The following is a 14664-nucleotide window of genomic DNA, read 5'->3' as shown; positions in this document are numbered from 1 at the left end:
ATAGGAAAACAGCTGTTAGCTAAGATTATTACTGGTTCTGAATAAAGAAACCTATTTCAATACCACTGGTTAAGAAAAATCTATCTAAGCAACCAATTCATGAACTAAAATTTCTTGTCAAAATCTAAAAATCAATAAATAACTACAGAAAACACCTATTTCAAATAAGCAAGCAATTACAAATAATGAAAAGAAAACCTTTTGATAAAGCAGGGTATGTATAAATGCACATATAATCCAAAGATAAAAATTATTTTTTACTATACATTAGATTTAAGAATGTTAAAAATGTTAATCCTGAGCCATTGATTTACCCTCTAATGTTTACCTGAATTCCTCAAAAATTTCTATTATAGGGGAAAATTATCCTCAAAAAGTATCATCTATCCCAACTAATAATGGGAAACCCTCTGCCATTAAAAAAAAAAAAAAAAAAAGTTGTGTTCATTTGTATACTGTTAAGAAGAAAAGAAAGTGGGAGAAAAGAAGAGTGGTTTGCTAGCAAAGATAACTTAATGGAATTGTTAAGGAGATTGGAAAAGGAATGTTTATGAGTAAAATGTGTAACCCATAAGACTCCAAAAGGCACCAGGGCATTTTCTACTGATGGAATATAGAAAAAGAATGTCAAAAGTTTGTTCAATTAGTTACTTTATGTGAAAAGACAATAATGATTGTGAGTAATCTAAATAGAACATAATGGCAAGGAATAAGACAAATTCATAATGATTTAGTTTCTTACTTCTTTGCTCTTTGCAACTTCTGCAATAGCAGCAGTCCTTTGCTTTTCAAATTCATCATTATCATTTGGAGGTTTGACAGGCAATGTAACTTGTAATGTCTTTCTTCGATCAAGTTCTCTGCTATCCACTTGGACATGAGATACACACTTCTGGCAATAATAAATAAAAATAAATTGTTTCAGTAGTTCCAAAAGAGATGCAAGTTTTTCATAAGTAAGTAATGTCTTCAAAAGAAATATTTGTATCACAACAGCTAAGAGCCCATAAAAATACAATTATTTCCCATAGATTTAAAAATAAAGGTAGAAAGCTAATTGAAGTAACTTTTAAGTAATTGTAACTGGTAAATGAAAGCTACACTAAATGTAGGCAATCTAAAACAGGGCACATATTGGGTTGGCCAAAAAGTTCGTTCAGGATTTTCTGTAACATCTTATGAGTGAACATGTTGGCTAACCCAATATTTAAAACATACATCAAACCAAAAGATCTAAGTTTCATTTTAGGATAATGACTTAAAATAATTTAAAATTTCAAACAGTCTAGACTATTGCACAAGAAGTAAATTCAGTTTTTTATTAAGCCCTTGATTTCCACATTATGCCACAATATCCATGAGGGTTTATAGTTATTTTAACATATAGAAAGGTGTCTCTCATCTTATAAGCCGAAAGCTAAAAACATACTCCCTCCCCCTAATCAGGCTGCAAAGTTTTAGGTTTTTAGTCTCTTAAGACAAATTAAGAAAGCCATCATTGTCTAAAAATAAGTCCTGAATTCTGTTCTCTCTTCTAATTCTAACAGCAAAAATCCTATAAAATGAACCTTTTTCAACTTGATAATTTTAAAGAGGAATAAAAATATGCTCTCAAATAAATGTGTTATACAAATATACAGATTTTTGATTTTCAATAATATAAATATAAAATAGCTGACTCTAACACACAGCCAAGCATATTCTGTCTTTAACCCATGTTCAAGGCTAAGATGCTGAATAACAGATTTTCACAATGGACTTCATAAACAAATAATATTATTTAAGCTATAACTTTTAATATACTTCCTAATACAAAAAAAAAGCTATAAACACACTTCAAATTCTTGAAAATAATTAAATCATAAGTATCTGTGAGCAATTTTTGAAAGAAATATTATCACCAAAATGTTTAAGGGGAAAGAAAATTCTTACAAACACAGCATTTGTTATTTTCAAATATAAATTATTAAAATGTTTACACTCTGTTTTCATTCTTGGGGTTTTTCACTGATAGAAATAAGAATATCATCAGCACAGATCATGCCTCCTTTTATCTTGACTGTCCCATGTTCCAAAGCACAATAAAAAATGACATATGTTTTAAATACTTTCAAAATAGCCACGATGCAAGAATGTCTTATTTAATTTTGAGTAGACCCTCCAAAAAGGGGTTTGAAGAGGAACAATGTCAATTGATCCTGCCCACTTATTTTCTGATCAACTAGGTATCTGTTTTTCATACCAAAATTTTTTTAATTGTTATTGAGATATAGGTCTGTTTCCTAGCTGTTGTGTCCCCAACTCATCTTCACTTTGAGCCAGCACTCTTGAAGGAAAATAAAGCACAAATGCAAGGCAGATTACCAAGAGCTAAATTTTAGTGGTATCACGTGGCAAAGAGCAAGCAGCCACAGGGATTATTCTCAGATTCTTCAGTTATAAAGCAGGGACAAGCTGGAGGAGACTGTTTTAAAGGCAATTTGAGGCTTAGCACAACCAGGAAGACACACGATATTGGTCAGCTGAGGAGGTACCTCAGGGTAACATTTTGCAGCAAGGGGGTTGAAAGTTAGGAAACAGAAGGAAAACCTTTAGCTTATGTGAGAGAAGAATCAGGGCTGCTGTAGTTGAAAATGAAAATATCAACTGGAAATAAAATTAAGTACCTGACTGAGATGGGCATTTGGATCAAGGCAGAAGAATAGAATCTCGGAAGGGGCAGCTGGGACAGCAGGCTCTCCTAAAGTGCATTGATGCCCTTCCCTGCCTCATGTTCTCACTCTTTTGTCTCCTGTCAATCTTTCTGTTGATGCTTTTATTTTTTCTCCCTCTTTTGTTTTTAATGAACAAAGTGAGAAATTATAGCATATTTTTGTCTTCTTACTTCTGCATTTCTCTCTCAAAAAAAAATGCCCCACCACCATCTGATATTAATTTTAAGCTGCATTTCAGGTGTGTCTCTTAACTGTTTCAATCTTTGGGTTAACAGCTTTTTTTTTTTTTTTTTGTGGTACGTGGGCCTCTCAATGTTGTGGCCTCTCCCGTTGTGGAGCACAGGCTCTGGACACGCAGGCTCAGCCGCCATGGCTCACGGGCCCAGCTGCTCCGCGGCATGTGGCATCTTCTTGGACCGGGGCACGAACCCGTGTCCCCTGCATCGGCAGGCAGACTCTCAACCACTGCGCCACCAGGGAAGCCCTGGGTTAACAGCTTTTGAGAAAAGAATCTACACAAAAACTTTAATTACAATAACGAGAAAAAAAAACACAATTATTGATTTCCTGTAGTTAATATATTTCCATATAACTCCTATGACCTCTGAGTGAACAGTTCAGCACAAAACTAAACACAGCTTGAATACAAATGAAAAACATTTTTTGCTGATTAAAATTCATCTGCCAAAATGAAAGTCATTACCTGTCCAAAAGGCACAAAAGGAGGTGGTCCACCTTCGGTTCCAATATTGCTTCTATTGTGTTTTGACAAGCTCTGTGAGAAAAGTGAGTTGTAAAACAGAAATTATACATTAAAAATATATTTAACAACACTTATAATGCACCAGGAATCTACTCATTTTAGTAGATTCTTATAGGAAATAGAAAAAAAGCCTTCTATTATTAATTTCAAACTATATAAATTATCGTATTCCTAACTTCAATAACTAGGCAAAGACTCTCCCCTTACTTCCCCTTTCCAAAACCCAAATTGACATGATTTTCAGAAGTATTTGCCAAGTTGCTCCCATAAGAAGAAAACACAGTTAAAACCTCTCAACAAAGATGATAAACTTTGGTAGCAAGAATTTCATTTTAATTAATTTCACTTTAATGCATAGTAAAACAATAATCTGACAGAAAAATATCTGGAAATTATCTTCAAAATGAAATTTTTAGACATAAAAATCTATTAGCAAAAAACATATTTGTGATACTGTTATATAATAAGAAATATATATTTGGTCTTTGTCCCCAGTTCCTGGAACAGAGACCCTAAAACACTTGAAATTTCCTGAATCACAGGGTTAAGGAGTACATTTTGTTCTACATAATAAGCGCCTTTGAGCATCCTGAGTTTATATTAATGAGGTGACTATTAATGGGCCCCTAGCAAGCTCCAGGGTGGGGACTGGTAGCTGGAAAAACCAACCATGCGATTAGAGGGCTAGAGATTGAGTCAATCACCAGTGGCCAGTGATTAACTCAAGCGGGCCTATGTAATGAACCTCCATTAAAACCCCATAAACGATGGGGTTCAGGGAGCTTCCAGGCTGGTGAATACATCCATGTGCCAGAAGGGTGGTACACACCAAACTCCACAGGGACAGAAGCTCCTGTGTCCAGGACCCTTCCCGATCTTGCCCTATTAAGCTCTTCATCTGGCTGTTTATCTTTTATAACATTGTTTATAATAAACCAGTAATAGCAAGTAAAGTGTTTCCCTAAGTTCTGTGAGCCATTATAGCAAACTATCAAATCTGAGCAGGGGATCCTGAGAACCCCTAATTTATAGCCAAGTTGGACAGAAGAGTGGATAACATCAGGACCTACTACTTTCAATTAGCACCTGAAGTGAGGGGTAGTCTTCTGAGACTGAGTTCTTAACCTACGGGGTCTGTACTAAATCCAGGTAGTTAGTGTCAGAACTGAATTAAATTTTAGGACATCTACCTGGTATCCCAGTGGAGAGAACTGGAGAATTGCTTGATGTGGAAAAGAAAACTCCACACTAGGTGTCAGAAGTGCTGTTAACTAGAAACAGTTCATAGGAATACTGATAAAAGTGATTTCTAACTATTTAAAGAGATCAGACTGCTATAGTTTATAATATGGAGGATAATTTCAATTACAGTAAAATTTCCTTAATAAAAGTCTTGTTTTACAAATCAATGTATACTTAAAAGAAGTATTCAACAGATTGTTCTTTAATAAAAAAAAAAAAAAAAGCTTCCAGGGCTTCCCTGGTGGCACAGTGGTTGAGAGTCTGCCTGCCGATGCAGTGGACACGGGTTCGTGCCCCGGTCCGGGAAGATCCCACATGCCGCGGAGCAGCTGGGCCCGTAAGCCATGGCCGCTGAGCGTGTGCGTCTGGAGCCTGTGCTCCACAACGGGAGAGGCCACAACAGTGAGAGGCCCGTGTACCGCATGAAAAAAAAAACCTATAAACAAATGACAATGAAAACACGATGACCCAAAACCTATGGGATGCAGCAAAAGCCGTTCTAAGAAGGAAGTTTATAGCAATACAATCCTACGGTAAGAAACAAGAAACATCTCAAATCAACAACCTAACCTTACACCTAACGCAATTAGAGAAAGAAGAACCAAAAAACCCCAAAGTTAGCAGAATGAAAGAAATCATAAAGATCAGATCACAAATAAGTGAAAAAGAAATGAAGGAAACCATAACAAAGATCAATAAAAGTAAAAGCTGGTTCTTTGAGAAGATAAACAAAATTGATAAACCATTAGCCAGACTCATCAAGAAAAAAAGGGAGAAGACTGAAATCAATAGAATTAGAAATGAAAAAGGAGAAGTAACAACTGACACTGCAGAAACACAAAGGATCATGAGAGATTATTACAAGCAACTATAGGCCAATAAAATGGACAACCTGGAAGAAATGGAAAAATTCTTCAAAAAGCACAACCTTCCAAGACAGAACCAGGAAGAAACAGAAAATATAAACAGACCAATCACAACTCTGAAATTGAAACTGTGATTAAATATCTTTCAACAAACAAAAGCCCAGGACCAGATGGCTTCACAGGTGAATTCTATCAAATATTTAGAGAAGAGCTAACACCTATCCTTCTCAAACACTTCCAAAATATAGGAGAGGGAAGAACATTCCCTAACTCATTCTACAAGGCCACCATCACCCTGATACCAAAACCAGACAAAGATGTCACAAAGAAAGAAAACTACAGGCCAGTATCACTGATGAACATAGATGCAAAAATCCTCAACAAAATACTAGCAAACAGAATCCAACAGCACATTAAAAGGATCATACACCATGATCAAGTGGGGTTTACACCAGGAGTGCAAGGATTCTTCAACATACACAAATCAATCAATGTGATACACCATATTAACAAATTGAAGAAAAACCATATGATCACCTCAATAGATGCAGAAAAATCTTTCAACAAAATTCAACACCCATTTATGATAAAAACCCTACAGAAAGTAGGCATAGAAGGAACTTACCTCAACATAATAAAGGCCATATATGACAAACCCACAGCCAACATCATCCTCAATGGTGAAAAACTGAAACCATTTGCACTAAGATCAGGAACAAGACAAGGTTGCCCACTGTCACCACTATTATTCAACATTGTTTTGGAAGTTTTAGCCACAATCAGAGAAGAAAAAGTAATAAAAGGAATCCAAATCAGAAAAGAAGAAGTAAAGCTGTCACTGTTTGCAGATGTCATGATACTATACATAGAGCATCCTAAAGATGCCATCAGAAAACTACTAGAGCTAATCAACGAATTTGGTAAAGTAGCATGATACAAAGTTAATGCACAGAAATCTCTTGCATTCCTAAACACTAATGATGAAAAATCTGAAAATGAAATTAAGGGAACACTCCCATTTACCACTGCAACAAAAAGAATAAAACACCTAGGAGTAAATCTACCTAAGGAGACAAAAGACCTGTATGCAGAAAACTATAAGATACTGATGAAAGAAATTAAAGATGATAGAAATAGATGGAGAGATATACCATGTTCTTGGATTGGAAGAACCAACATTGTGAAAATGACTACACTACCCAAAGCAATCTACAGATTCAATGCAATCCCTATCAAACTACTACTGGCATTTTTCACAGAACTAGGACAAAACATTTCACAATTTGTATGGAAACACAAAAGACCCTAAATAGCCAAAGCAATCTTGAGAAAGGAAAATGGCACTGGAGGAATCACACTCCCTGACTTCAGACTATACTACAAAGCTGCAGTAATCAAGACAGTATGGTACTGGCACAAAAACAGAAATATACATCAAGGGAACAGGATAGAAAGCCCAGAGATAAACCCGCACACATATGGTCACCTTATTCTTGATAAAGGAGGTAAGAATATACAGAGGAAAAAAGACAGTCTCTTCAATGAGTGGTGCTGGGAAAACTGGACAGCTACATGTAAAAGAATGAAACTAGAAGACTCCCTAACACCATACACAAAAATATATTCAAAATGGATTAAAGACCTAAATGTAAGGCCAGACACTATCAAACTCTTAGAGGAAAACATAGGCAGAACACTCTATGACATAATTCACAGCAAGATCCTTTTTGACCCACCTCCTAGAGAAATGGAAATTAAAAGAAAAATAAACAAATGGGACCTAGTGAAACTTAAAAGCTTTTGCACAGCAAAGGAAACCATAAACAAGATAAAAGAGAACCCTCTAAATGGGAGAAGATATTTGCAAATGAAGCAACTGACAAACGATTAATCTCCAAAATTTACAAGTAGTTCATGTAGCTCAATATCAAAAAACAAACAACCCAATCCAAAAATGGGCAGAAGACCTAAATAGACATTCCTCCAAAGAAGATATACAGGTTGCAAACAAACACATGAAAGAATGCTCAACATCATTAATCATTAGAGAAATGCAAATCAAAACTACAATGAGATACCATCTCACACCAGTCAGAATACCCATCATCAAAAAATCTATAAACAATAAATCCTGGAGAGGGTGTGGAGAAAAGGGAATCCTCTGGCACTGTTGGTGAGAATGTAAATTGATACAGCCACTATGGAGAACAGTATGGAGGTTCCTTAAAAAACTACAAATAGAACTACCATACGACCCAGCAATCCCACTACTGGGCATATACCCTGAGAAAACCATAATTCAAAAAGAGTCATGTACCACAATGTTCACTGCAGCTCTATTTAAAATAGCCAGGACATGGAAGCAACCTAAGTGTCCACTGACAGATGAATGGATAAAGAAGATGTGGCACATATACACAATGGAATATTACTCAGCCATAAAAAGAAACGAAATTGAGTTATTTGTTGAGTTATAGTGAGGTGGATGGACCTGGAGTCTATCATACAGAGTGAAGTAAGTCAGAAAGAGAAAAACAAATACCATATGCTAACACATATATATGGAATATAAAGAAAAAAAATGGTCATGAAGAACCTAGGGGCAGGATGGGAATAATGATGCAGACCTACTAGAGAATGGACTTGAGGACACGGGGAGGGGGAAGGGTAAGCTGGAACAAAGTGAGAGCGTGGCATGGACATATATTCACTACCAAATGTAAAACTGATAGCTAGTTGGAAGCAGCCGCATAGCCCAGGGAGATCAGCTTGGTGCTTTGTGACAACCTAGAGGGGTAGGATAGGGAGGGTGGGAGGGAGGGAGACTCAAGAGGGAAGACATATGGGGATAGATGTATATGTATAGCTGATTCCCTTTGTTATAAAGCGAAAACTAACACACCATTGTAAAGCAATTATACTCCAATGAAGATGTTAAAAAAAAAATGCCATAAGGAATCTTTTCACCCATCTAGTCCTCCTATCTGTTTTATCTTTGAGGTGTTAACATATATCTGTTAAGCACTGGTTGTCACTTAATACACCTTCTCGACTCTGAAGTTTTTTGTGCATTTTTAATGATTATTGTTATAGAAAATGTTACGTTTAAAATATTTTAAATGGTGAAAAATAAGTTAAAAAATTACCATATGTACCTTACACCTACTCTAGAGTCCCTGCATTATAAAAGGAATACTATATATTTTGTATAAGTTATAGAAAAAAACTAAGACTAAAGACAACAGTAATATTCAGTTAATTAATCAAAGAACAATTTAAACTATATATGAATATCACATTTCTTGATAAGCTGTATTTAAGATGTTAACCTAGTTTAAGAAAAAACAGCAAATGCATAAACTTATCTAGGGGTCCTTTCCCCAGTTTTAATTTAGATTAAAGAAAAAGACCACTCAAAGAGCAATAAATCATTTCAGTTTATGCCATGACTTCCTTAAAAGCTCACATAAGCTGCCAATAATACCATCTCTCAATACACAGTATATAATTAAAAGCATATTACAGGATTTCTACTTCCCATCCTATGACTGTGTAAGAGACAAGACTTAATCTCCCTCTACAACTAGTAATCTGGACAACATGTAGGAAACAACTGTTTTAAGACATAGGGCAAGAAGTAGCACAGGACTGTAATCCCAAAGAGAAAGAGAAAAAAACAAACAAACAGGTGAACTCTGCCTTTCTGCTTGGAGGCATAATGCAGACAGACAGCACAGAGTTCTGAGTTGAGAAAATGTCTCACAGCTCAAGCCAGGCTGAAATAACTGGAAGCTCTGGGGCAGAGTTTTGAAAAAGAAAGGCCTGCACAGAAATGAAGCTCCAGAAACCTGTATAGGAATTCCCTTACGTCACTGCTGAGAACTAGGCTAAGCAAAAAGCAACTGCAAGTTATAAGCTTCCATTTATACTAGAATAAAAAAGAATAAAATACTTAGGGATAAAATTACACAAAGAAGAAGATCTATACAATGAAAACAACAAAAGATTGCTAAAAGAAATTAGACACCAATAAATGAAAAGTCATCACATGGTCATGAGTTGGAAGATTTAATACTGTTAAGATGGCAATACTACTCAAACAGATCTAGAGATTCAATGCAATTCCTATTAAAATCCTAAGAATGCTTTTTGCAGAAACAGAAAAATCCATCCTAAAATTCATATGGGATCTCAAGGGACCCTGAATAGTCAAAATAATCCTGAAAAAAGCTCATACTTCTTGATTACAAACTTACTACAAAGTTACAGTAGTCAAAACAGTACTGGCATTAAGACAGACTAATAGAATAAAGAAATAAAGAAATAAAATAAAGAAAAAAAATACGGTTAAATGATTTTTGATGAGGGAGATAAGGTCATTCAATAGGGGAAGGAGATTCTCTTCAACAAATGGGGGTGGGAAAACTGGATATCCATATGCAAAGGTCTTAAACCATGTACAAAAATTAATTCAAAATGGATCAAAGACCTAAATTTAAGAGCCAAAGAACTAAACCCATAAAACTTCAGCAAGAAAACATAGAGAAAAAGCTTCATGACATTGGGATTTTGCAATTTCTTGGATATGACACCAAAAGCATAGGCAACAAAAGAAAAAAAAACAGGTAAAACTGAACTTCAATAAAATTTAAAATGCTTTTGCATCAAAGGACACTACCAACAGAGTGAAAAGGCAACCAATGGAATGTGAAAAATATTTGCAAATCATATATCAGATAAGGAATTGATATCCAGAATAAATCAAAAACTCACACAACAACAACAACAAAATTTAAAATAGACAAAGGACTTAAATACACATTTCTCCAAAGAAGATATACAAACAGCCAGTAAACATATGAAAAGATGCTAAACATCACTACGCACTAGGGAAATGCAAATCAAAACCACAATGATATTCCACTTCACACTTATTAGGATGGTTATTATCCAAAAAACATGAAATGACAAGGGTTGGCAGGGATGTCAAGAAATTGGATCACTTAAGCATTGCAGATGGGAACGTAAAATGGTGCAGCTGCTGTGGAAAACAATATAGCAGTTATTCAAAATATTAAACAGAATTACTATGCAATCCAGCAATTCTACTTCTGAGTATAAACTCAAAAGAACTGAAAGCAGGAACTCAAGCAGATATTTGTACACCCATGTTCATAACACCTTTATTCACAATAGCCAAAAGGTGGAAAGAACCCTAATGTCCATTAGTGGATGAATGAACAAAATGTGGCATTTACATACAACGGAATATTATTCAGCCTTAAAAAGTTAGTAAATTCTGACACATGCTACAACATGGATGAACCTTGAAGACATTATGCTAAGTGAAATAAGCCAGACACAAAAGGGTGAATACTATATGACTATACTATTATGAGATAGCTGGAGTACAAGGTGGCCAGAGATTGGGAGGGGGGGATGGGAAGTTATTGTTTAATTGGTACAGAGTTTCAATTTGAGAAGATAAAAAATTCTGGAGGGAGGGGGTTGTGTAACAATAAGGATGTACTTAATGCCACTTAATTTTACACTTAAAAATGATTAAAATGTTAAACTTTGTTATGTATACTTTACAATTTTTAAAAACAGAAAAAATTTTTAAAAAATTATCTGTCATAGGAGGTGAGGGGGGGAGCACTAAAATGTTATAGAACTACATTACTTTACAAATTATATCTGCTACAGAACTCTCCAAAACCTATCTTTATCATACTTTGAGGTTTGAGTTTTTCTTTTCGTCACCTGTCTATATCCAACTTGCTACAACTACAACACCTACACATGCTTCAAATACTATCCAATGTTCTCTTCCCCCTCTATGTATTTTGCAAGAATGCCTAGGACCCCATTACTTCCAAAATTAACTCTATGGTTTATTATTTCTATGTGTACGTTTGATTTCTATGTGTTTCACCTGCCAGATGCTCAAGTAATTTGAACTCTCCATGATTTCTACAACATTATAGTTACCAAAATCAAAAAAACTATAAAACCAAAGAGAACTATTATCATATTAAGATGTTTTTAAACTCTTTTTCATGTAAATTTTTACTGCCCCCTAACACGAAATACTAGCATGGCTTTCAGGAAACAAAGTGCAAAAATATATAATAAAACATTACAAGAATAACTATCAAAGTACTACTGATCCATGTATGTGTTTGTGTGTGTGTATGTGTGTGTGCTGCAGGTGAGGAAGTTCCTAGGAATGTCTGACTGACTTTACAATTAGTAAGGTAGTTCTGGCTGGGTTGTAAAAATTATGTATAATATGTTGGTCTGACTTGACAACATCTTAACACACTTTTAAAAATCTCTAATGATAATAAAAATACAATATATTAATTTGTGAAAGGAAAAGATCACATGAAATGGGTGGGATTTCTCCAGGAAATTTTAAGTTCATAAACTTGGCTATTTATATATAACTATCAAACCACTTCTGATTTACTTGCTTGTGCAACATTTTCAATCAAACAATGCAGTTATGGAATATTATTTTATATTTCATAGTATCTTATATAGTATATAATAGTATCTTATATTTCACAGCAGCCCAAAGTGTAGCACATTAGTATCATAAGGAATGAGTACTAAGGAATAAAAAATGTGCCTAAATTTCCTTATCTATTTACATCCCAAACAGAGGCACTTTCAAATTTAGAAGATAGAAAAGAGTAATTTATCTTAAAATACCAAAAGTTTGAAATATTGCTAGGCCCCTTGACTCACTTTAGACAACAGACAAGATCTGAGAGTGGCACAAAAACATGAATTCTAATTCAAAGAGTAATTAGTTCTATGTGCTTGTAATTCATTTATTTCACTATTATTTATTATGATGTTTATTACATATAAGACTCAGGGCCACCACTTTGGAGATACAGGAAGGCTCAGATCCATCACCTATTAGTGGTCTAATCATAAAATAAGTTTAACGGTTCTTAAAGCCTATTTTCTGATCCATATGGACATAACACTCTCTTACAAGACTGCTAGGTGAATTACATGATATACAGATACAGGCGCCCAGCTCAAGACCTACACACTGTTCAACAAATATTTCTAGAATTGAATAAAGATAACACAAACAAGAATTCTGACCTCAAAAAGCTTACAATCAAAGGAGATAAGAAATAAATATAATTTTAGTGCTAGATAAAAAGTAATATACTTCTTAATACAATGAATAAAGTATTCTAAGAATTCAATAAAGGAGCAATTATTTCATTTTGTGAAAAAAACGAGCACTTGTTTTGAGTCTAAAAGCATGGGGATGAGAGAGAAACTAAGATGAATGTCTTAAAAGTGGGAAAATCTTTTTTCTTTTTCAAAAGTGCAACTGAGGAAAGCTTAGAGAATCAAAGAAAGAGTAAGTAGTTCCATTTAGCTGAAACAAAACCTATGTGAAAAAATTAAGAAAGTTGAAAAGGTAAGCTGGAACTAGGGCTAAATTATAAATGACCTGAATCCCAGATTAAGGTATGTGAAATAAAAGCAGGGTGTAGCATGATCTGAATTATGTTGAAGATAATCTGGCCGAAGTACAATAAGTTAGAAGATGGAGAAAGGGTATATGGTGGAACCAGTTAAAAGGCTGCAAGTAGTTCAGGCCAGAGACTTAAACTACAATAATGGCAATGGAACCTGAGAGCAAGGGATTGACAAGAGATCTGACTGCAGAGGATCAATAAAACTCGTGGCTAGAAGCAAAGTAGAAGGACAATTACTAGATAACCTAGATGACTAGGAGGATAAAGATACTGTTAACATAAATGGTGAAAACGTCAACTAATGTGACTAGGAAGACAAATGCAACAAGAACCCTTTCATTATAGTGAAATTCTAATTTGCTTTCACTTGTATCTGTGTGTGTGTGTGTGTGTGTGTGTATGTGTGTGTGTGTGTATGAATAAGACAAATACACATACATTATTCATATATATGCACAAACACTTATTTTCTGAAGAAAGAATTATATACAGATACATTACACATATCTTACAACTGGTATCTTGGCAGTTTTGAAAACTCCTCAGTAAAGAATGGCCTTTAAAATATGTAATAAAATGTAACAAATACTGAAAATGACATCTGTTTTAGAAGAACAATATGGTTAAACAAAGGTAGATAGTTTCTGTAAAGATCACTGTGTTCCATTCTATTCAACTCTGGCATAAATAACTAATTTTACTAGCCATTATAGAAAGATCCCTTAAAACAGAGAATACAATAAAAAGAGTGTAGTGTTTTAAAAGTTCAAACCATTCTTAGTTTACACTTACTCTCTGTAACTCCCATTTCTCAATAAGGTGTTCTACTTCACCGCCAAGAACTGTGGTGTTAGAATCATTCAAGAGCAGGAATCCATTTTTTATGTCCACAACGCCTGAAAGCTTAACTTTAGTTCCAGGTGGTGTGTTCAGGCTAAAGCAAAGAGAAAAAAAGAGTTAAAACACATTTAAGCTCCTTCCCCAAACTGGAATTCAGTCTTATACTGTGACCTGGTAAAATTCTTCAAAATGCACTAATGTGAAAACTATTTTTCAGGTGACTGGCTATATAGTGTGAATAGGTCATCAGGGAGGAAGTCAGAAGACCAGGTACAAGACTGTCATTTTCTACCTTAATTTTTTTCTACATGTAAAAAAATATGGATAGGGACTTCCCCCTCGGTGGTCCAGTGGGTAAGACTCGGTGCTCCCAATGCAGGGGGCCCAGGTTTGATCCCTGGTCGGGGAACTAGATTCCGTATGCATGTTGCAACTAAGAGTTTGCATGCTGCAACTAAGGATCCTGCATGCTGCAACAACGATCCCGCGTGCTGCAACTAGACCCGGAGCAGCCAAAATAAATAAATAAATAAAAAATAAGTAAGTCAGTAAACAAACAAACAAATAAAAAAATCTGGATAATAAAAATCACAGCTCACAAACTTATGGTAAAGATAAATAGAGTAAAAGATATGAAAGTACTTTCTCAACCATGCCATGTTGTATAAATGTAAGATTTGCCCTTTTTTCCCCCCTCTGAGCTTTGTGCATTATTGCAAAGATAT

At 34.9% G+C, this 14664-nt stretch overlaps 1 protein-coding gene across 1 annotated transcript in view; it reads right to left on the bottom strand.

The window, feature by feature from the left end:
• TDRD3 (tudor domain containing 3) overlaps window positions 1-14664 on the bottom strand; it is a 203135-nt gene that overhangs the window by 74138 nt on the left and 114333 nt on the right. Inside the window, exons 5-7 of the mRNA XM_030830358.3 lie at window positions 13892-14033; window positions 3418-3489; window positions 743-892 (exon numbers count right to left, since the gene is read on the bottom strand). Coding sequence (XP_030686218.1) covers window positions 743-892; window positions 3418-3489; window positions 13892-14033 — 364 coding nt within the window. The remainder of the gene's footprint in view (window positions 1-742; window positions 893-3417; window positions 3490-13891; window positions 14034-14664) is intronic.

The sequence above is a fragment of the Globicephala melas genome, chromosome 18 (assembly GCF_963455315.2).
Source record: "Globicephala melas chromosome 18, mGloMel1.2, whole genome shotgun sequence".
NCBI classification, from domain to species: Eukaryota; Metazoa; Chordata; class Mammalia; order Artiodactyla; family Delphinidae; genus Globicephala; species Globicephala melas.
The sequence above is the reverse complement of the archived record's forward strand: the minus strand, read 5'-3'. Positions and strand labels throughout refer to the sequence as shown.